Raw genomic sequence first — 24,445 nt, 5'->3', positions numbered from 1 at the left:
TTCAAGCCAGTGCTTTTTTTTCTTTTGATACCATGGGAAATTCAAGCAAAACAGCCATTTTATTTTCTTTGTAGCAGCAATTTTCAAAGTTACTACTAGCATCTGTTCGAACAACTGTATGCAAATATTTGTAAAAATATATTTGGACCACACAGACACCGACATTCAACCATTTCAGAAAGATGCATGGGATGAATGAACACTGGGATGAAAGTTTCTACTTTTTAAACCAAGTTAAGAAATTTTCAGTTTTCAAGCCAAGACAACAGATGCTAGAGGATCAGGATTAAAAAAGTACTACACTGCCAGGGGCTGAAAGGATGTCCCACAAAACAAAAAGAACCTACACCAAGACTGCCCTAAAAAAAGCTATTTAACTGAAAAGGGACTGGGGCACGTCAGAAAAACGAAGACTATCCAGATATACTGAACCACAACACAAGACATCAATACATTGTTCTAAGTGGGTCAAGTTGTCCTTTACATACCTCCAAAATTGTAACACAATGGTTATTGGAAAAAACTAAGTATTGTGAAAACCAAATAATTGTATACTTTTGAAGCAAAGAAATCTGCTGGAGCACAAGATCACTTAGCTATCATTTTGAAATGATCTCTCATGGAAATAAAGGAAAGGTGCTCATTGACACAGGAAACATTTAGTAACATTAAAGATACTGCATTTCAGTGTATAGGTGTATGTAAAATTTTGGCCTAAATTGTATTTGTTGTATTTGGTTATTTGGTTAAACTCTCAAAAGATATATCTTCATGTCACATAAATCCTTCCCTGAAAAAAGTGGAATATTGAATAACAAGCTCAAGGTTTACATTTATGAGACTTATGAGACAAAAATTCCTGTTTCATAATCCTTAATCGGTTTGCTGAACAGTTCCTGTAGTATTACATGTAACCTTCCTATTTTCATTTCTGCAACTGCAGAGACTATTCTACAATTTTCCTTTATGCAATATAAGCTCTCTGCTATCAGTTTTTCTAAAATAAGTTGTGCAATGTGGGTCTAAGGTTTGTTAGCATCATAAAAATAACTTGGCACCCATCTCCATTTTCCAAGGTTATTTTGCTTTCTTTCGTTTAGGGTGCTGCAAAGTGTAGGTGTGGTGTCATAAATATTTTAAGAACTTGTTTGTGGGCTTTGCTGGTTTATATGATGCTTATTCCCAGTCCTCTGCCTTCACTGTCCAATACTAAACCTAATGTTGAAGGTGAGTTGAAACTTGGTTAGAATGCTGTAATTTCCCCTCACCCTCAGACTGATAATGTGCACTGTGTAGGTCTAATGGTCAGTTTCTTTTGACATTCCCTTCACTTTCTTTTTGTCAGTTGTATTCATTATGTCTTGTGAACTAATGGGTTTGGTATTCCTGGCTGTTCGGTTTAGCTTGTGTAACAGCTTCAAGGCTTACTGCATTCACTTGGCTGTCACAAGGATGACAGATGGGGAGGCTTGCTCATGCCATCCATTATTATCAGCTCAGAGAAGAGAAGAGTGAAATCTTAGCTCAATCACTACTTGTGACACATATCTGATCTACCACCTCTCCCACCTCTTACATGGAAACTAAAGCAGTTGCACAGAAGTGCATGCTTTAAAACCATGCTTTAACTGTTAAAACTATGGTATAGCTCTGGGTTTATTTTAAAATGTCAAACTGATTTGTTTATTACTAATCAAAGTCAGAGCTTATGTAAATTACTAACATGGATTTTTTTGCAATTTATTCTCAAAAAGTTCATATTAGAAGTGCTAGTTATTGCAGAAAAAGTTAATTATATATGATATAGGTATATAAAGTAGCTCAAATCAAATGTAGCCGATTTAATGATAGATGAATGACTGGGACATAAATGGCTGAGAGCCTTGAGACTAGTCTGAGCATAGCGCTCAAAAGCATAACTGACCAGATGGATAAATTAATCAAACCTTGTTAACATCCTTAATCAAACATTTGCAAAAAAGATTTAGAGCAGCTTGCATTGTGTAAGAACGATGCTTGCAGTATTGATGCTTGAGAATAAAGCATGCGACCTTGGATTTGAGTCTGCATTCATTAGCCTGAATTTCTGATGCCCACTACTAATTAATATGCTCTCTGAAGGCATAACCAAAGCTTTTCTCTATCATCAACACAAACAATACTTTATCCATTGGGAAAGGTTTCAATAAGCTGCTCTTTAGCTTGGTGCCAGCACCACCTTCTCCTCCTCAGCAGTGCACTGTGAGTATGGAGAGACACAAGGGAGGGGAGCTTGTTTCATCCATGGACCGACGAGGGAGACAGATGGTCTCACAGCCAGAGCTGCATCTCCATTCTCTTCATCTTGGCAGATAGACATGACAGTCTATGACTCAAGTCACAGCGCTTCCTGGAACCACATACATGTGCTCCACACATTTAGCTATAGAAGTATGACTAAGATTTTAAAATCTTATATCTAAAATCTGAAGGACTGTAGTATATGAGCAGTTTTAAAGCCATAAGCACAAATCATTCAAGTTGTCTACTCTAACAGCTTTAATTTTTTTCTTGTACTCCCTTTGCACACCCTTCAACTAAAACATAACAGCTGCCTTAGGTCTAACAGCTATCTAAATCTTGTTATGAAACCTCTTTTCTACTTAGAGCAGAAGGGATAAACTGATGAGAGGAGATCACATCCTCATAACTGTTATTATTTAATTGTAAGTATTTAATTTCAAATTATGTTCAATCATCATTTATATCATGTGTTGTCAAAAATGTACAAGTTTTAAAAATGGCCCCATATTGCCGTGGCATTTTATGTGAATATATTTATGTATAATATTATTCATAATTTTTCCTTGAATAATCCTAGAATAAAAAATGAAATAAATGAATGAACAGCCACTCTGATCTACTGTATTATACAAGAAACATGATAACATGATATTGTTCCAATATTCTCTCCATTGCCATTTCAGTGCAGCTGAAATGGCTCACAGCAAACCACCACTCATACAGTGCTATTGCTGGCTCCATGATTAATGTGCAGTCTCTCACAGCCCATGGCATATTAACGGAGAGAACATATAATGTCTTTTGGGGTTTGTAAAAGCATTATTATGATCAATCAATGGCTGTGAAGCTGCCTCTCCTATTACTAATGCTCAAAGAATGACTTTGTTGTGGCTAGTTTCCACTGATTGAAATACCTGGAGTTGCCGGATGGAATGAGGGGTGTGATCATTCATGCTAGAATTTTCACTCCAGCCTGAGTGATATGACCGGAAGAAGACCTTAAGTCAGCAATGCTTTGATCAGTGATCTTTGCAGTTTTATGATATATTTAACTTGACAATCATAACTGTGTCAGACAGTAAAACTACAAAGTGATTGTTTTTAAATTTTACTATGAACCAAGAATGCCAGTCTGTTTGCATGTAATTAGATATGAAACCTATGTCATTTTAGAAATCCTTTATCACTTACTTTATGACTATAAATTTCTGTGAGGAAGAAGGTTTTTCATGGGATTGTTGGGTTATGGCATAAAAACCTTTAGCAGTGCTCTCGGATAAAACTTTACTTAAATCGTAGCATGACAATATGTTAAAAAACAAACAACAACAAAAAAAACAGCTTGACAAAAATATGTATAAAAAAAAGACCACTTGACTCAAATTAGTAAACACAAAATTGCAAACTCAAAATTGTTTTGTACAGAAAAATAAGAATAAACAGTAGAAATAATAAAGGGGGCATGGTGGCTTAGTGGTTAGCACGTTTGCCTCACACCTCCAGGGTTGGGGGTTCGATTCCCGCCTCCGCCTTGTGTGTGTGGAGTTTGCATGTTCTCCCCGTGCCTCGGGGGTTTCCGCCAGGTTCTCCGGTTTCCTCCCCCGGTCCAAAAACATGCATGATAGGTTGATTGGCATCTCTGTAAAATTGTCCGTAGTGTGTGATTGCGTGAGTGAATGACAGTGTGTGCCCCGCGATGGGTTGGCACTCCTTCCAGGGTGTATCCTGCCTTGATGCCCGATGACACCTGAGATAGGCACAGGCTCCCCGTGACCCGAGTTAGTTTGGTTAAGCGGTAGAAAATGAATGAATGAATGAGTAGAAATAATAGTTTAAATAAATAATTGTTTTCCTAGTATTTATGGAAATGATGCTATTGACATCTGTCATCTCTTATCCCTGTTACTGATTAAGTCCTGCTTATGAAATGATGATGCTGGAAAAATGTTTTCAGTCAAGGATTTTAGTAAACCTTTGGGACCAGGAGTGATCTTACTTAATAGTGCTTTACAGAACTGTGGTCAAACATTTACTCTGGACATGCTGTAGACTATTCAGTGGAAGTGGTTAGAACTTCATTATTAAAGGAAAGCTAGAGAATGTATGTTATCTAACTGTATAGCACTGAAGATTTTTAAAAAATATATAATAGCATTAAAAATGAATTATTCATATCTTTGTCACCTCATAATGGGACTGTATATGCCTGAAAACTACCATGTTTAGCCATTTCTCTTTCCTGAAAGTGTCTCAAGAACTTCCTATAAACAGCGTGTGAGGGTGAGATAGTGTTGTGTTTGTGAATAATGTGTTGAAAAGTTGAAGGTGTAGATGGCATTTACCTGTTATTTAGTGAAGAGATTTCGCAACTTCATAGCTTGAGAGAATCTAATTATTCATTGCTTATTTTGACTGACGTCAGTACTCCGGCATGTTTCTCCAGCTCTACCTAGATTCTATTTCGAATTCTTTCGCATTTGCAACACTTACCAATATTTGTGTCATATATCATAACTTGGTCTGGGTTGACTGCAGAGTATACTGAAATACAGTATTGTACTGTCTTAAGCACAGGAAATGCTGTGATGATGTGATGGAAATGTTCCCTAAATATAATGAAGTCAAAATTAAGTATGGTATCCATTTTGTGAAGTTTTAAAAAAAAAATTGGCTGATAACTTTTATATCCGGAATCTGACTCAATAATTCAAAATTCATAAACATCTAAAAAACTTATTAGGGTTCCTAAGATTTTGCACAGGACTGCATGTACAGTACTTGCTTTGTATGAATTCTAGGTGAAATTAGAAACTAATACACAGTAAAGATTGTATAAAATATTTTGGCAGAATATAGCTTATGCAGTGAACTAAGTAAAAGAAAACATACTCTAGGTGTCAGTGCTTTAGATTTGTGCACTTTATTAATGAAAACCCCACAGAGCTGTGTCCAGAGCTTCATACTGGCAATGTTCTGCAGTGCTGTTTTCCTAATGAAGCTATAAAACTGCTGCTGCTGGATGCTGTTGGTGCTGACCATAGAATGTTGTTGATTAGAATAATTGAGATAATAATCTGGCTTTTTCATTCATATCTCATCACGCTTCAGCCTTGCTTTAATTTTCTAGTAATCCCTTGGGGCTATCAAGTGGCTATTGTCACTGCTGAAATATTTGATATGCTTTTGTGCTCATTTCATTACAGATAATATCACCTCATGATTTCAGTCATAAAATATTAATGAAAAGGGGGAAGAATCTAATCCTGGGACATGGACTCTCTGACACACACGAACATGAAGCAAGAAAGTAGATGTGTTGCCTTCGTCTTGAAAATGCTCTTGCATAAAACACACACACACACACACACACACACACACACACACACACACACACACACACACACATACACACACATACACACTTCAGCCCAATGACTCTTTGTCACTCCCACTCTCCAAGTAATAAAACTCAGTGTTGTAACGGATCTGTAAAATGCTTTTAAAAATAGTGTTGGTAGTTAATTTTCATTTTTATTTTGTTACTTATCATTTAACAAAATGGAAAGTAAATGAACAGAAGAGAAGTCCAAATTAAACCAATATTCAATGTGACCACCCTTTGCCTGCATAATAGCATCAATTCTTCTAGGTACACTTGCACACAGATTTTGAAGAAACCGATCAGGTAAGTTGTTCCAAACATCTTGGAGAAGCACAGATCTTCAGAGCTTCAACCACAGATCTTCTGTGGCTGAAGTCTGCCTCAAATCCTTCTTTCTCTTTATGTAATCCCAGACAGTAGTCCCATCACTTCAATGACTCCTTGTTCTTCTCTATGCTGATAGTTCAACGACAATGGCTGCATGTTTGGGGTTGTTGTCCTGTTGAATAATAAATTTGTGGCCAATCAATCGACTCCCAAATGGTATTGCATGATGGATATGTAACTGGCAGTATTTCTTAGCATTGAGGATCATTAATCCTGACCAAGTTCCCAACTCCATTGGCAGAAATGCAGCCCCAAACTTGCAAGGAACCTCCACCTGGTGTCTGATGTGAAAAGAAAGTAAGCATGATGTGTCTTTCTTCTGATGCATTAAATTTGCGTGTCCGACCACTGCATCTATGGTTCTCACCATTACCCTTTTCATTTTGCTTCTTTGAAATTGCTTCAACAGCCCATCTTGAAACCCCAGTCTGCTTTGAAATCTTCACCAGGGAGAGACCTTGCTGATGCACTATAACCACCTTGGGTCTTGTTGCTGTGTTCAGTCTTGCCATGATGTATGTCTTATGACACAAAACTGTCTTCCACAACATCGACTTAGTAGCATAGTATTGCTGTTCTTCACCCAATTTTAAACCTCCTACATAGCTGTTTCTGTTTTAGTTACTGACTATATTTCAACCTACATATGACGTTGATGATTATTAGCACCTGCTTGGTATAATTGATTCACCTGACACTATACAAAATCCCTGATTTTGTGCAAGTGTATTAAGTGTGCAAGTGTAAGAATTGATGCTGGTTTGAAACAAAAGGGTAATCACACCAAAAATATTGAACTGATTTAGATTTTCCCTCTCTTTGTTCACTTTACATATTGTAAATTGACAAAAATAATAAAAATATAAATATAGAAATATATATATTTTTAAAGCATTCTTTCTTTTCTCTTACTTTTCATTTCCCACCTGTCTACAACTTTGTGTGTGTGTGTGTGTGTGTGTGTGTGTGTGTGTGTGTGTGTGTGTGTGTGTGTGTGTGTGTGTTAAATGTATAAAACTGACTGATTATTTATTTCATTTGTTGATAAACAGTATAATTGGGAAATTATAAGAGAAAAATATAATACCCATATAAGATGGTAGCTAAGTCTCTCAGTGCTGGAAATGGTTAAATGGTGTACAGACCCAACATTGTTTTCTTCCACTGATCTCAGGATCAAAAAGCAGGCGAGAGGAAGGTAGAGAAAGTGGGGCATGCTTGTCTTGTATTCCTCAAGGGCTTCTTTCTGGTACAGCACTGCTTATGTATTCATTAGAAAACCATAAAAGAATATGCAATTTCATGACAAACTCTGTTCTGGTGGAATAGTTTTACATGCTTCTGAAAATAGCTTGATCAAACACTACTTGGGGTAATATTGATGACCACAAAATCTTCGGAGAGACATTGAGATGTGTGATTTAGTGTCTTAGTCCTAGGCATAATTTTAAAAATATATGATTTTTTTAATGTCTAAGGATTCAATTTCTAAAGATGTTGCACTTAGATCCTTTCAAATAAAAATCTTAAAGTAATATACTATGTGAATCCTTTAATGGCTATTGCAGAGGGATCAAACCAAAGATCTTGTTTGTGTGTTAGATTTAACCATTTTGACTCTTTTAAAGTTCTAAATTTAAATGATATTTTAGATACTGTACCTTATAGTGTTTAATAAAGTCCATTTGATTATGTGTAATATCTAAGCATAAATACAAGTGTATGAAGTCAAGTAAGGAGACAACTGGAGGTGTTTCACATATTACTTTAAAATATGATGGAAGAATTACATCTTTTTACTTTTATTACTTATAAAAGTCTTCTTAGCTCAGCACACACACACACAATAGTCACAGTACTGATCATTTCGGGAAAAACAAACAAACACTTAATAACGTAACCGCTTTTGCGACTAGGATGCAATCGAGGACCAATGACGCAGTTGCCATAGCAACCTACTTCATCGAGACACATTTACACAAGTACCGCTACTCAAAACACTGTTCAAATTGTCAGCATGATGATGCGCCATTATTTTACGCAGCATTAGCTTTTATTAAGGAGATACCAAACCGGCACACCGCCTTAGGCCGTGCCGTACCGCATCGTGTTCAGTGGTGTAGTATGCGGTTTGGACAAAACCCCTTGCGCCCCGCCGCTCTTGACTCTCCCACGCCTTCTCGTGTCACTTCCGGTTCACACCACGGCTAGATCCTCGCTTCTCAAATTCGCCTCCCACACCTGCCCTTCTCGCATTAGGAAGCCAACTTTTGCTAGCGATGAAGTAAATATATATATACACACACACATTGCCTCCTGTTTGCGCTTTCCTTTCTTTCTTTTTTTTTTTTTTTGCCGTTTTCAGAAGCATCCAAAGGAACAGGTCGAGGACGCGTCGGCAAACCGAGACGCGATAAATATGCTAAAAGACAGCTCCGCTACCCTGATTTCATCCCTTTCCTTATTTTGACATCGAATACTTAAAGAAAATAACCAAGACGGGCGCGTAAAACAGAGCTGGACGATTGTACTAAAGTAGATCTGCATGCGATAGCTTCGGACCAGGTGCCACCGGCGACAAGAAGATGCAGCCTGCAAGCAAGATCCTGAGTCTCATCCTGCTGGTGCTGATGGGAACAGAACTCACTCAAGTAGGTTTATAAACGCCATTTTCTTTCTCTCCATCCAACTGGCACGAGATAATTGATATGACACGAAATAATCCACATATGTCACTGCAAAACACATATCATAATTGGGTAGATTAGGGGTTTTTAAGCCTGCCGTAGTGATGATGGTGATCCTATTTCAAAGCAGTGGGACCTCCGCCTCTAACATCACACAGATATTATATTTATCCTAATATTTACACAAATCCCATCGCAGAATTAACACAAATGATATCAAATTAACCTTGAGATCAATTCTGTCTGTCACAGTATCTACAGAAGACATTAAAACACTAGGACATTGTGTGTGTGTGTGTGTGTGTGTGTGTGTGTGTCTGTTTGTGTGTACAGTTATAATACCATCATGGCGATTTTTTGCAGATAAATATTGAAATTTGTTTTGAAGAGGAGGGCATTGCTTTCCAATTTTTAAGATTTTAAGAAGTTAAAAAGTGAGATCTGAAATATCTGTTGAAATGTAGTGATGTATGTTTGAATGGTCTCCACTTACACAATATTAAACAACATAACTAAGAATATATTTTCTCATATTAAGCAGTAAATGCCATGCATGATCTCAGTGGGTTTGCACTTTTCTTGACTCAGAAGATTAAATTTGTGTCCTAGACTGCATATTTTTCCCCTTTCCCCATTTCCAGCATTTCTCAGCCCTATGCCAGACTGGAAAATTCCAAAATACTAATTTAATGTCACCTTCATATGTATCTTTGTAAATTGTCATTTTATTCAACAAATGGGAACTTTTAGGATACCCTCTAGTTCTTAAAGTATAAGGAAAAAAAAAGGAAAAAAACAAACAACCAAAAATCACACTATACCTCGTTCTGTGTCGGAATTCACAGGTTCCTCAGTACTGCTTTCAAAAACATATCTTTTTTTGTAAGATGCAAGTGTCACCAGTTGTGTGTCTGATAAAACATTCATTATGATTAATGCATTGCTTATATATATAGTAAAAACGAAATATAAAATATAAAATAAAAGTATAAAATATAAAAGAAAAATAGTGTTACATAATAGAGTTCAGATCGAAACGCGGCTTTCTGTTGGATACAACGGACACATTGTGGAACATTGTTAGAAGGGAATTACACCACTGAAGGCATTTTTTCAGGGAAACATTAATGTGTAAATTGAAGCAGGAGACTTGGTGGTGACATTTGAAGGCTCATGTCCTGTGACCATTTGGACAGCCATGTTACTGGATTTAAGCTACGAAGAACTGACTGTCAAGAAATGGCAGTTCTAATTTATTATATAGTTATTATGCCTTTCACCGTATCAGACTAGTGCTTTTAATTTTTTTTTCACTGCAACTGGTTTATTTATTTAAAGCATTGAGAACTGAACACTAGCTTGGTTACATTCCTGTCCCAACAGTTACCAGCTAGTAAAAAGAACCATAAAAGGGAATATTTTAAGTGGTAATCAACAACACAAAGATCCCTGGTGTTGTCTAGAGACAAACACTAATCAACAAAGGTCACTAGTTTAAAAGGATAAGGAAACTTGCACTGCCCCCTATTGGCTAATTTATGTCATGTTTTTTCACACTGGAGAATTATTCTTGGGTAATAAATGAGCAATTGTCAGTGTCCTAAGACAGACTATAAAAATTAAACACACTTAAACACTCTGATCATTATGACAATTTTTATTATTGTTTCATTTTCGGTATCTTTGCCTTTTGTCATTATTCTGCTGCAATCTGTTTGCCTGTTAATGCCTGGAATAAAACTGATGTAATGAATGTGTGCAAATTATGAATCATTGACACCATTTTACCAAGAACACTGAGTAAGGTTTACTGTAATAGAAGCAAAAAATGATTTAATAATCATTTATTAATCAAGCTGAGGAAGGGGGACTAAATGTTTTAAAGCACGCATAATATCAATTGATATGTTAGTATATGTGTAATGCATGGAAAAATACACGTATAGTCAGAGAACCTCATGAATATTTAATAAGCTGCGCGATGGGCGTGGACAGCGGACCAATGAGAAGCTCGGCTGAGTCTCCGCAGTTCTCGTTATTCGAACAGAGAAGGCGAACGGAGCGGACATCCATCATCAGTGCAGCCGAACAGCGAGCATCCGCGCAATACCGCAGGGTTCACAGTGAGTGAAAGGGAAAAGATCAGCCATCATGTCCCAAGCGACTCTGTCCCCAGCCGGGGCTCAAATGCACAACCAAACTTTGCTGGGAAACACTGGGATGCAGATCCGTGCCGTGATGGAGCGCGTATAATGAAGGATTTGACGTGGAAGAAAGGCGCGCAAAGATGTCATTGCCCTTGCTTAAGATCGGAGTTGTGCTCAGCACCATGGCCATGATCACTAACTGGATGTCGCAGACTCTGCCCTCGCTCGTTGGCCTGAACAGCACCAGGCTGATGGCGGCTCCGCCTGCAGGAGCGGACCGCAGCACGGCTGTGAGTTACCGAGATTCATATCATACTCCACACATCTGAGCACAGTAAACTGATGCCATATGATCAGGAGAGCATATGTGCAGCGCGTAGAGCTAATTGCAGAAAAAAAAACCCTTTTTGCGAACAAGGATGGAATTCATTTCATTATATAGAATTTTGTGTGATTCTTAAATTGATCCGTTTATTGCTTTCCACATTGCATCAGGATTTCTTTTGACATTTCTGAAATGATATCAACAATAACTGGATAATGTAACACTGTTGTAATTGTCATCACTGTTTTTTTCTTTCTTTGAATACATTTGGAGACATTCCACAGTTGCACCAAATACAGAAGGCAAGCAATTAAAAAATACTTCTTTGTTTGTTTGTTAATTAATTAGGATCTCTTCTTTGTTGGATATTTTGTCTGAGATCCTAAATTATAATTGCACACTTAGTCAGAATGAAATAATCAAGAGTAAACATTCAGCATGTGAAATGTTAGAAAACCACGATGAGCTGTTTAATCAGCTGGTTTAAAACCCAGTCCTGGTTTACACAAATATGATTGGGATTTTTTAAAAAGCAAGCAATATGGTTTGGTTTCTGTAAATAGTGTCATCAAATTTGTCTGCTATAATTATTTGGAGTGTACAGTTGCAAGTGAGACAGTGAGAGAGAACTGAAGGGCGGAGAATTTCTTTTAAATGTCTCCCTAAATACACAATTCTTAAGAAAGTCAGCATGAATGTGCTTTTTCAAAGGCATTTTGCTATAAAGGTCCATTTAAATGGATTACTACTGGGTTAATCCAGCCATAGTTAAAAAAATCTTGATTTAATATTGTGGCTTTCTAGATATTCTTAACGTAATTTTATTTCATAAACTCATTATTCAGCTATTAAAATGTTGATAACAAGCTTTGGCGTGATAAAAGTCTCTTGTTGTGGTCATTGGAATTTTGGATATAAAGGACATTTTTGCTGTTGCAAAAATCCAGATGACTTTTTTTAGATGTGAAGAAAAAATGATTATAAATTGATGCATCATATGTGAAAACTCCTGAAACCCAGCAGCTGTGAGTTGTATATGTGTGAGGGCCCTTCATTTGTACATGCAGCTCTCTGGGGGAAAGCGTTCAGCTTGTGTGAATGCATGGCACATGCCCAGCATGATGACATAAGTGAAAAGTCTTGCTGGGTTCCTAGTATGAGCACAGATTAGTGCAGAGACACAGAAAAATAATTAGGATTTCTGCTGTGCCAGAAGAATTTTATGGGCACCTATTAAAGAAGTAAAATGATTGGGCACAGTGCCTCTGATGTGAGTCTGGACTCTCTCACACTGACCTCGTTTGTCTCTGTGTCTGTCTGTCTTTTTGTTTGTTGACTGCTATGTCCAGGTGCTGCCTGCAAACCCGGAGGAGTCGTGGCAGGTGTACAGCTCAGCACAGGACAGTGAGGGCAGGTGTGTGTGCACCGTGGTGGCTCCTCAGCAGACCATGTGCTCACGGGATGCCAGGACTAAGCAGCTGAGACAGCTCCTTGAAAAAGTAACCTTTATTCATATTCAGTATAACACACACACACACACACACACACACACACATATACAGTATATATATAGACCTTCTTGCACAAATGTATCTGAAATGATCTTCCAGTACTTTCTTATTATGTAAAGCACTGGGAATATTTTGATGAGAAGCGCAGATTTGGCACTGCTCCCAGGTACAAAATGCTCTCCTTAAGTACGTGGTGCATGGTCATTTTCCGTCTGTTTTCACAATTCCAACAGGTACAGAACATGACCCAGTCCATCCAGACTTTAGATGAGAGGACACAGAAAGACCTGCAGTACGTTCATCGAATGGAGGTGCAGCTGCGTGGCCTGGAGACTAAATTCAAACAGGTGGAGGAGAACCACAAGCAAAATATTGCTAAGCAATACAAGGTATGGCAAGATACTGTGCTCACCCATCCATTCTTTTAGACTAATCGATTCCATTTTTAGCCATGACAGCTGTCTGCATTTTAACAGCTTTTGATGTTTCCCTGCTTTATTTGCTTTATTGTCGAATAACTTTGATTAATGTGCTTAAGACTAATTGGTTTGTGTTGGAAAAAAAATAAATCAAACAAGGAGAGAAAATATTTTACTTTACCAGTTTCTTGGATCACGAATTAAAATGCAGTCCTGATAATTAATCTGCATGAAAAGCCTGCTCAGTCTCCAAACCATTTAACATTTAACATGCTGTTTATTTCTGCATGTACAGGGCATGTACAAATGTGATATTTTGGTTACAGAATTAATTAATTTATTATTTATTTAAGGGCAGAGTGAATTATGATAGAAATAGTCACTTCTCCTAAGGCACTTCTCCTAAGAAGTCCTCTGTGTCCTCCATAGTGCCTTATGAATCTTTAATGAGATTTTAATCCTCTTTAAATATTAGCTTTATTTATAGCTTCGCTGGCTATGTTTGATGTAGCAGTTATTTTAATTAATTACCACAGTCATTATCACAATTATTTGCACAGTTACACAGCGATTCCTTGTGTGTCTATTTGCATGCTGCATCTTTTACCCATTTTTATGTTAATGTGTCATCTTGTGAATACACCTGTATCTGGGTATAGTGTGTGTTTATGTTTCAGACAGGCTAGTGAGTTAGCTATTCAACAGTTTCTCATTTTCTTGCTTGCAGGGCTAAAATTATGAATTATGAATATCAAAGCTGCAGAGACTGAAGAGCAAGTTCAATCCCATTGTAATCCCGAGCTGGTCTACTGAACCTTTGCACCATTTAGTTTATTTTAAGCCAATAAGCACTTTTAAAGCTCATGTTGCGCTCTTTCTGTGCATGCCATTGTAGAAGCATTCCATTACTAAATATTTATTTATGTTATGGTGAATTTCTTCGTGTCTTTCCTCATTCAGGTTTGTTAATGCACATTTTGTTACCAGGGGAACAAAGTAATGAGTAAACAATGTTGTATGTGATGCAAAGCATGTAATCACTTAAGACATTGCATTTTAAACATTGAAAAATAAAGGAGTTTTACCAATTGTTCTTTGTGTACTGAGAAGTTGTTTTATGATTCTTTTGATATGTCATATCCCACATCAGGCACACATTGCACTCAGGCTAGGTTAGACAGAGAGGGCATGTTAGGGCTGGATAGGTGTTTGGACAGGACGGTTGCACACATGCCTACTGAACCAAGCCTATTTTAACCTTACAGGCCATAAAAGCGAAAATGGAGGAACTTAGGCCAATGATACCAGTGTTGGAGGAATACAAGGCCGATGCAAAATTGGTATTGCAGTTTAAAGAGGAGGTCAAGAATCTGACGTCAGTGCTAAGCGAGCTGCAGGAGGAGATCGGAGCCTTTGACTACGAGGAGCTCCACAGCAGGGTGTCAAATCTTGAGGAGAGGCTTCGTGCCTGCATGCAAAAATTAGGTAGGCTGAGTTTGAGCACAAACATCAACACCTTCAAGCTAAACTCACATTAGTCAGATATATAAATCTGTTGGGTTCACATTAGTCAGATATATTTGTATCAATAGATGTAACTGAGCTTTTAAACACACAAAGACGCAAAAAATAACGTTATAGCATATACAGGATATACTGTAATATGACTATTAACATGGTTAAGATTAATACTGACAAGCAGAGTACACAGGTAAGTTTAAATCATATTTGAACAGAATAGAAATCAGTAGTTAGAATGCATATTTAGTAATCAAATACTATTATTTAGTAAGATGGGGATACAAAAGCTTTTACAATTCACTCCAAAATATGCCTTTATTTACCATGACATAAATGTGCAGGACATCATATAAGAAAGAGCTATTTTTATTAAATGTGAATATCATTGTCATCATACAGTCTTTGGGCTGACCTTGAGTGATGGAGCTCTTTTTTCACACCTAGCATGAAGTGATGAGCATCAATCTGCCATAATGAATAAATCAAGGACCTCTGGATATACAGTATAACCTTAAAGCTGTTGGGGGAGGATAGATCAGATGGTGCTGCTGAATGCAGACAGAACCTCCATTTCAGCAAACTACTCTGGGAGTAGGGGATTCGTTTGAAAGCAAATAGGACATTTTCACAGATATACAAAGAAAAACTACAATGCCATACTAAATAAATAAATGCCTTTGGAGACATAACCTTAATGCCATTGAAGTAGGATGGATCAGATGGTGCAGTTAGACATATCGTCCAGTTAACACAAACTGTTCTTGGGAATAAAAGATTCGTCTAAAAGTAAATTGGATTTTTAACAAAATTACAAAGAAAAAAAAATGGAATTCATCGTATACAATTTCCCATGTGAAACAGGGTGGTTCATGAAATATTTTGGTTGTTTATCTTAACTGTAACTACACAGTTGTTTCCAGCGCAAGATGTAATTTATCCTCTTTTGCATTAGTTTAGAGCAGAAACCATGCTGGGATTTGACTGTGGTCTGTAAAATCTAAGTGGGCTGCACACTTATGTCTTCTTCTGGGTCAAAAGCTACATCAAGCTGTAGAGACAGTGATCTATAAATAAAGGATTTAAAGCGTGGAAGATTATCTTACTTGCTACAGTATATTGTGCCTGTAGGAATTGGTCATGGTTCATTATTCTAAAAAAAAGGTTAATCGTTGCCTGTTCTCATTAAATGAAGCCTGTGCTATGAAACAGAAACTTTATACACAATCACAAAGACCTCAAAAATAACAATATCTGGTGCCAACTGAGATTATATAAAAACAACAAACGTAGGAAGTAGATTTTTTGTGGAAGTAGTACTCTTTTTTAATGTTATCAGTCTGAGGGGTGACTTAAGGTTTGCATACAACAAATAAGTTCCCATTTAGAAGCACAGTAGTAATAGTGTGGGAAGGATTTAATGCCCCCATTTGTCCTGTTAAATTTTTAAATATTTTATTCTTGAGGAGTTCAGCTCCTTTGAGATATAGTGCACCTGTCTGACCCAGATAGTATATAAATGAGTGATTTTGCAGGGTAGTATTATAGAAGCTAAAAAAGGACATGACCTCAATCTTGTTTACTGCACATTACAGAATAATTACATCGACATGTTCACTGATTAAGTGCTGTGTCTTTTGACCTACTATTTTAATGGCTTTGTTTAGTTGGATGCACTCTTAAATCTTAGCTAAAATGCTGGTAATAACACTCTTTTTTAACATGTAAGCCTATTAACCAACATTTGTGCATCAGATGCCTTCCAATGATTTCCCATCTGTGACAAACATCTAACTATTATATATTAAGTATTAATTTCCACAGAGAATTGCTTGAAAATGGGTCATGTTTGCAAACGTATCCCCCACCATCCTACATAGATTATGGGATTACACTGGTCAATAATACCAGATTGCTTGTGTACATTGTACAGAGCATTGTGTTACACTATGTTACTCTATGCAACATTAAACTGCTTATATTTAATATGATGTAAAATTATATTATATGTCACCATAAAGCATAAGCTGTTCCACCACCCAAACAGCATAAAATCTTTATTTCCCCTTTTTGGTGAATATCTATATACCTATTTAAATATAGGAAAATGAAAGAAAACCAAAAACATAACAGAATATTTAAAACAGTTCACTGGTCTGAATTGCTTGCAATCAGGGTTTATTTAAGCCAAGCCATAGAGATAATGTTGCAGAGGGGAAGTGGTAGAAGAGCTAAAAATGGAGGTTTGGTGAGAGAATGCAGTGTCTGGTTCTCCCTAAGGATGTCATATGAGGAGAGAGAGAAATAATGACAAGTGGATTTTATTTTCAGCCATGGAAGGATGGCTGAAATCGCTTGTGAAACAAAGAATCTGATCCTGACACTAGCTCAAGGGTGTTCCATTGTGTGTGCGTGTGTGTGTGTATGTGAAAGAGAGAGAGAGGGAGAGAGAGAGAGAGAGAGAGAGAGAGAGAGAGAGAGAGAGTGTGTTAAGGGGCAGACAGGGTTGGGGTGATGTGCTTAGCACTTAATGGTCTCACTCATATAATCTGCAGTAATTTTCTTTATTATTTACAGCATGTGGAAAATTAACGGGAATAAGCGACCCTGTCACTATTAAGACATCCGGCTCAAGATACGGATCATGGATGACTGATCCCCTTGCCCCTGATGGTGACACCAGGGTAAGTTAAAAAACAATGTTCTGTGTAAATGTTTCAAAGGAACGATTAAGCACATAAAACAGAAGGTGAATTGCATTAACATTGAACACTGTGCCCTTGACTTTGAGTTGGTTCATGACGCTGCAGTTTTAGATCTTTTTCGTTTTTGTTTTTTTTTTGCACCTTATCAGCATTCTTTTTTGTCCCAACAGTATATATTCTTCTGAACATTCCATGGCTGGGTCTGTTTTACCAACGCTCATTTAGATGCAAATGCTGGGTATAAATCTCAAAAGATATCATTAACGAGGCAGCAGAATCATTCCCAATGCCAAGTAAATGAGCACCTGTGTCAGTGTGACACATATATTGCAGTTTTCTGTTAGTTTATATGTTTATTAATATATATTCCACGAATAGGCTCTTTTAGGTTGGTTCTTTCTTTTAAAACTTTTTGTAATTTACTGAACATGACCAACTCATAACTCCCGGTTAAATATCAGTAGGGTGCTTGAGAACTAATCTAAAGCTTTTTCATATATTAATCACTTCAAAGCAAATAGCCTGAGGTGAGCCTGTAGGTATTTTTACTCCTCTGAATAAAATCTGATAGAAAAGTGACTATTGGAACTGGCGGGTCAGACTCATCTTAAAAACCACAAGGCATTCAGCAAAGCTTAAAGAACATCTATCTCAATAATTATCATGTTCAGATGCTAAATTAGGATTGTGGGAATGAATAATAATATTTAAATACACAGTTCAGCAATCATATATTTCATTCATTCATCTTCAGTAACCAATTTATCCTGTCGCAGTGGATCTGGAACCTATCCCGGAAAAACTGGGCGTTCATCAGTATTGATTCCAATTTCTTTGTATATTATAGATATTCCACATTGGATTGCACACATTTCTCTTGAAACCTACATCAATTTCAAAATTACCAACACAATTGCTAATATCTAATTTCATTAAAGGATCAATATGGCATTTGACAAGAGTGAAACTAAACCTATGTAATTGGTTATACACTACATGGCCAACAGTATGCTATGTGGACACATCAGTAGGACCCACATGCATGCCTACCCCAGTATTTTGGGCACAAACCTGGAGGCACATGATTGTCTGTGTGCTCTAGCATTAAGATTTTTAATCACTAAACTGCTTGGAACTAAAGCTTAGGTATAGTGCATTAAACCCCAGGTTATTGTCCTTCTAAAGCCTATAAAGAAATATCTCACACTTGTAATTTAGAAGCTTAAGCTGAAACCCTGCTCTGAAGCAGAATTAGAACTTTTACAGGGCCCTGCATTGCAGTGCCAAATGTGTACAGCGTGAAATGTTGTGGTCTTAGACTGTTACAGAAACCCTGTATGTTGTATAAACAGTAGTTGCAGCATTTTCTTCACTGATGTGAAAGCAAGACACATGCCAATATTTAATCAGATCTATCCAGTTATGCTTCCGGGACACTGCAGATACAGTGTAAGAACATTAACCCAAGGTTTAGGAATGTACAATGTGAAAAGTTAGATTAGGAATAGTAAGGATCGATTAACCTAAGACCCGAGCTTTGGTTTGGCCTTGCATTTTAGATGCAGTGATGTCCACGTATGTGGACACCAGGTCGTAGGAGGTTAAAGTAAACTATATATGAAGTAAAACGTCAAACCCAGGATTGCTTGCCTGAGGTTTCAAATGACCCAGCTATTTCAAGTTTGAAAAAGGCCTTAAGGGGCCAAAACATGTTCCAGCATGACAATGCCAGTGTGAAAAATGTCATGAAAGAACTCAAGTCTCTTGCTCAGAGCCCTGACCTGAACCCCACCAAGATGTTTGGGATAAACTGGAAAGCTGACTGCATGCCAGACCTCTTCACCCAACATCTGTGCCTGACCTCACTAATGCTCTTGTGGCTGAATGACAAATCCTCACAACCACTCTCCAACATCTAGTGGAAAGCCTTCCAAGAAAGATGGATGGTATTCTAACAGCAAATGGCTACATTTCTCAAACCTACATTTCATTCAGATTATAAATATGAAATGGGATGTTCAAAAAGCACATATGGGTGTGATGATCAGGCATGCACAAACCTAGTCTATGTGTTTTGTATCATATAAAGTGACAAGAATAAGCCATGGGAGATATCACTTTCTTCATTCCTTCCACTACATGATCTCCTCTTATATTTATACAGTATATTTATCTATTGTATATAAAATGTACAATAGGTTTTAAACATTTTACTAAAGTCTTAAGTCTATTTGATATTTGCATATTTATTCACATATTTATTGATATATTTCATCCTTTAGTGAACTACATGCATAACCAATCTGTTATTTTTGTTTAGTCTGCCAAACATTATAGCAGGTTCATGCTTCTTGAACAGTTCTATCTTGGTTAGATTTAACCTGTCTCAGGATAATCGGTTGACATGTAGCATCTGTATAAGATGTATTGGGAGTAGCTTTGAGTTTGAGAGTCTATATCTCTACATATAGTCTAGATATTTATAGTGTGATTCATATCATGGTGTTTTTCCACCCTCAGGTTTATTACATGGACGGGTACCATAATAACCGTTTTGTACGTGAGTACCCGTCTATGGCGGAATTCATGAACACTGATAACTTCACCTCTCATCGGCTCCCTCACCCTTGGTCTGGCACAGGTCAGGTGGTCTACAATGGCTCCATTTACTTCAACAAGTTCCAGAGCCACACTATAATTAAGTTTGACATCAAGACCTCCATGATCAGTAAGTCCAGCCAGCTGGATTATGCTGGATTCAACAACCGCTACCACTACTCATGGGGTGGTCATTCCGATATTGATCTGATGGTGGATGAAGGAGGACTTTGGGCAGTGTACGCCACCAATCAGAATGCAGGGAACATCGTCATCAGCAAGCTAAACCCAGTTACATTGCAGGTAATCAAGAGCTGGACCACTAACCACCCGAAAAGGAGTGCCGGGGAGGCTTTTATGATCTGCGGAACTCTCTATGTAACAAACGGCTACTCTGGAGGAACAAAGGTCTATTATGCCTTCCACACCAACTCCTCCACCTACGAGTACATCGACATCCCTTTCCAGAATAAGTATTCACACATCTCTATGTTGGACTACAACCCAAAGGACAGAGCACTGTATGCGTGGAACAATGGGCACCAGGTGCTATACAATGTAACTCTATACCACCTTATCCGCTCTGAGTAGACATTGTCCGAGTGACCTTCTCAAGCCACGTGAGATGTAGATTTGAAGAAGTACTGAAGAGTAGAAAAATAACCAGTGATTGTTCAATAATAGAAGACGTCAAAATATATTCAAAGTAATATTAGGCAATGATATAAACAGCTGCCAAAAGGTTATGCCTTTCTTTTTTAATATTTGGACACTGAGGTCACACTTTCTTTGATTGTGTTCTGAATTTTGTATCACAGAGTACTTGTACAGCTTTGTCTATGAATATAAAATAAAGCATCCTATTGGCAGAGAGAAAGAGAGAGATGTACTATGATGCAGAAAGGAAGACATTACTGTTTATTTACACAATCATAACCTTTGTATCAAAAGCAATCGATAACCTTTCAACACCAACTAAAGATATGAAGGCACCGACTGTTGGAGGAACCCTGTTAAAAAAAACAGTATTGTTGTGGTTGTATGTACCGTTCTGATTTTCTCAAGTTTTGCATGGACATTTGATAGCACTGAGGTTCACATGGATGTATGTATTTCTCAGTAATATGGCACATGTATATGACAAGGAGGGTAGATTAGCAATGGGGTTACATTATTTGCTGTGTTTTATTTATGTCTACTTTTCATTGACATTAACTGTGCATATGAAATTTTTGTGTCCATAGAATTTAAAGTTTTTATTTGGTAGTTTGGAATGTAACAAAAAAGGAATTTATCAAAATAATATATATGTCAGCAAAAAAAGTATTACAATAGAATGTAATAAAAATGTATTTATGGGATAGCAGTCTATACTTTGATTGTATTTCAGAACTGACTTCACATATCAACTGTCTTCGTAGTTTAGAAGAGATTGATGGTGACATCTAAAACTGTTGCGCTTGCATATGTGTTGTATCTGCAATGTGATTAATATCAATAAAACCGAACTTTATTTTATACGTGCCTTGTCATGGCTAGGAAAACTCAAATGCGTGCATTAAAAAAAGATAACGAAGTGCAATTTACAATATCCTGTATGTACCTATAACATCAAGCTAAAAACAAATGTTGGGGAAAAAAATATAGTCATGTCACTAATTTGGAGATGAAAATCTTTCTCAAGATCTAAGTGAGTCCCAAAATTCCAGGGGATAAACAGATTAGCCTGAAAAGTCTGATGGAAAATGTCAGGTGACTAACCTGAATGAATTTTTCTAGCAGCTATGCCAGAATGAGATGACCTCATCTGTTATACCAGGGGGAAACAGCTGATCAGGAAACAGACGCAGGCTCTGTCTTGTAAGACAAAGTGCCTCATTAGCCATGTGCAGTACCCTAAAGGAGAAATAAAATTGAATTGTCTAGGCTTCCTGTGCCATAGCAATGTGAGCATCAATTTTTACTGGTAACACACAGAAGGAACCTCTAAAAGTGACCAGCGTTCTTGGCAGCAAACCTCAGATTTAAATAGGGTTTCCCCTTTTAAACAAAAGAATCATCAGCAAAAGTGCAGCTTTAGCAGAGTTCTGATCTTGTTGGATATTAATCGCCTATTGTATTAGGTAGCATTTTGATATCTTGAATAATTATTTTACATAAGGTGAGCATTTAGTTTTTAAAGCATTCAGACCCATATAATTTATTTCTTGTTTTCTCAGATCGGAGAACTTCAAATTCAAATCATACGCAGTATGACATGTAGTGAAATGTTTTTTATGACTGTCCTTATATAAAAATAACCAATTACACAAAGGTAGAGAATTAAAAATAGAATAATATAAAGTAAGGAATAAAAATAAGACACAAAGTAGATACAATTAAAGAAGAAATAAATGTATTAAAATTTATACCTTAAAAGAAAGCTTCATCATTTCTGTACCATTAATTAATGTATCTTACAAATATTTCATCCAACAGTCCCAATTAAACCATATCATTTTAAAGCATACACGAGGGCAGTATGTATGACCTGGCTGTATTCTATATGAGATTTTGATTGAAATAGAACATGGATCTTAACCTTAGTCAACATGCAGAATTTCAATCAGGAGTGAAGTTATAATCTTTATCTTCATAGTGACATTTCAGAAGTAGTTTGCAGCCTCACCCTCAGAAATAATACAGGTTTTAAATAACATCTGCACTGCAACCTTCATAAAAAAGTAGATGCCCTGTTAGATACATATTTATTAAGTTAAGCTCTAATCACCTCAGTTTTAACATGTGTTTTGTTTCAACTAAGAACTGGTAAATAAATGGGTACAGAGAAGCATCATACCCAAATAAGGGTAATCATATAAAAATTATAAAAAAAAGTTTAAGAAATATAAACCCCTGTTTGTTTGTTTTTGTTTGTTTGTTTGTTGTTGTTTTTTTTTGAAAATTGATTATTGTATATTGGCATATTGGACATGAGAGCTAAGAGACCAGTAAAATTTAAAAGTCAAAGGTGAACTTGGCTTTTGCTCAAATTTTCTTTTCAATAAATTCCTAATAATCAACTTGACAAATTTATTTATTTAGTCATTCTTTCTCAGCAACCACTTCCTGGTTAAGGTCATGGCATAAGGTGAGAATAAACCATGCACTCACTCATTCACACCAAGGGAACAATTCAGTAAGTAGCAGACTACCAGTCCATGTATCACCTTTTAGGGAGGTAGGAAGAAATAAAATAATCCAGATGAAACTCATGCAGATACAAGGAGAATATTCCAAGCTCAAACAGACAAGAACCAGAGCTCAAGTTTGAACCAGAGACCGTGACACACTTTGGCAGAGATTTTACTAGCAATGAATTCTTTGGAGAATAAATAAAATCAATATGTGTTCAAAAACCGTTTTTAAATTCTTTTCAAGCATGCTGATGTCTCTTTTGACAGCTTTTAACAGCTGTTACAGGTATAGGCAGTGATTTCATTTGATTTGTTTTTCTACCTTTATAGAGCCAGCACCACAGATTTACACAAAATTTTCTCTGAGCTGGTATTTTAATGTCAGCTTCCAGAATGTAAAAAATACTGAAAAACAAAGCGTTCTAGCTTAAACTTTACCTACACCACAATTAAACAAAGTCTAGGACAAAGTCATTATGAGCCTTGATACATTGCTCATGGTTATGCTCAGAGCCGATCCTGACCTCACTGGGGCCCTAAGCAAAATTCTGCTAAGGGACCCTCCTACCTGACCCGTGAGCTATGTAAACCATTTGCCACACATTCACACTTGACACCCCACTGCTCCCACTACAAACCTCCTTCCTTTTAAAAAAGTTTGCTCCAAGTGAATTTAAATGTAATTCCTGATATCAAAATTATGGTTGCTACTAGAAATCACACTCTTAATATTTAGTATTGAAAACTGAATTCTTGATATCAAAAATCCATATCATGTGAATGTATAAAAGCTAAAATGGCTTACCATACCGTATCACTATGTTTTATAGTATGCATGAGAGCAATACTTGATCCCTGATGGTTATTATTTACTGAGGGATGTGCATTCATATTGACCTGGCATTATGTCCATTACAATATAAATCCATTGGTTTCCATATTGCATTAACGTTGTTGTAACCTTGATTGAGAGACTATAAACATTGTCATTTAGGAGTGCTATCACGCTACTTTTTGTACTGGTCCCCACACAGATGTTGCTGGAAAGTGAGCGTGTCATCTCGTGCACGATTGCACGCACTTAGGAACGCATATTCACGTGCGGCGCGGTTATCGAGCTGCCGTTTATAAACACGGTCGTTTATTCACGCGAATGTTCACGCAATAAATTGTTGTGTGACAGACAGGCCAAGAGATGCACTGGCAGCACAGCTAATTTAGCTAGTCAGATAGAGACTAGAGACAGAATCACAACTTTGAAGAGAACACAAGTTTACCTGATTGATTTTCTCGCATTTCACTCTCAT

General features: G+C 37.0%; 1 protein-coding gene across 3 annotated transcripts; it reads left to right on the top strand.

Moving 5' to 3' along the window:
* The first annotated feature begins 8,260 nt into the window (after window positions 1–8,260).
* olfm1a (olfactomedin 1a) lies at window positions 8,261–21,480 on the top strand. 3 transcript variants are annotated; one of them, XM_060883162.1, is made up of 7 exons: window positions 10,772–11,176; window positions 11,496–11,513; window positions 12,561–12,710; window positions 12,956–13,111; window positions 14,407–14,626; window positions 17,237–17,343; window positions 19,885–21,480. In XM_060883162.1, the coding sequence occupies exons 1-7, from the start codon at window positions 11,027–11,029 to the stop codon at window positions 20,551–20,553; spliced, it is 1,470 nt and encodes a 489-aa protein (XP_060739145.1). In that variant the 5' UTR covers window positions 10,772–11,026; the 3' UTR covers window positions 20,554–21,480. The 3 variants fall into 3 exon arrangements, with proteins under 3 accessions (XP_060739147.1, XP_060739145.1, XP_060739146.1); XM_060883164.1 differs by lacking the exons at window positions 10,772–11,176; window positions 11,496–11,513 and adding an exon at window positions 8,261–8,703; XM_060883163.1 differs by lacking the exon at window positions 11,496–11,513.
* The last annotated feature ends 2,965 nt before the right edge of the window (window positions 21,481–24,445 follow it).

This window comes from Tachysurus vachellii, chromosome 12 (assembly GCF_030014155.1).
Source record: "Tachysurus vachellii isolate PV-2020 chromosome 12, HZAU_Pvac_v1, whole genome shotgun sequence".
In the NCBI taxonomy this organism is placed as follows: Eukaryota; Metazoa; Chordata; class Actinopteri; order Siluriformes; family Bagridae; genus Tachysurus; species Tachysurus vachellii.
The sequence above is the reverse complement of the archived record's forward strand: the minus strand, read 5'-3'. Positions and strand labels throughout refer to the sequence as shown.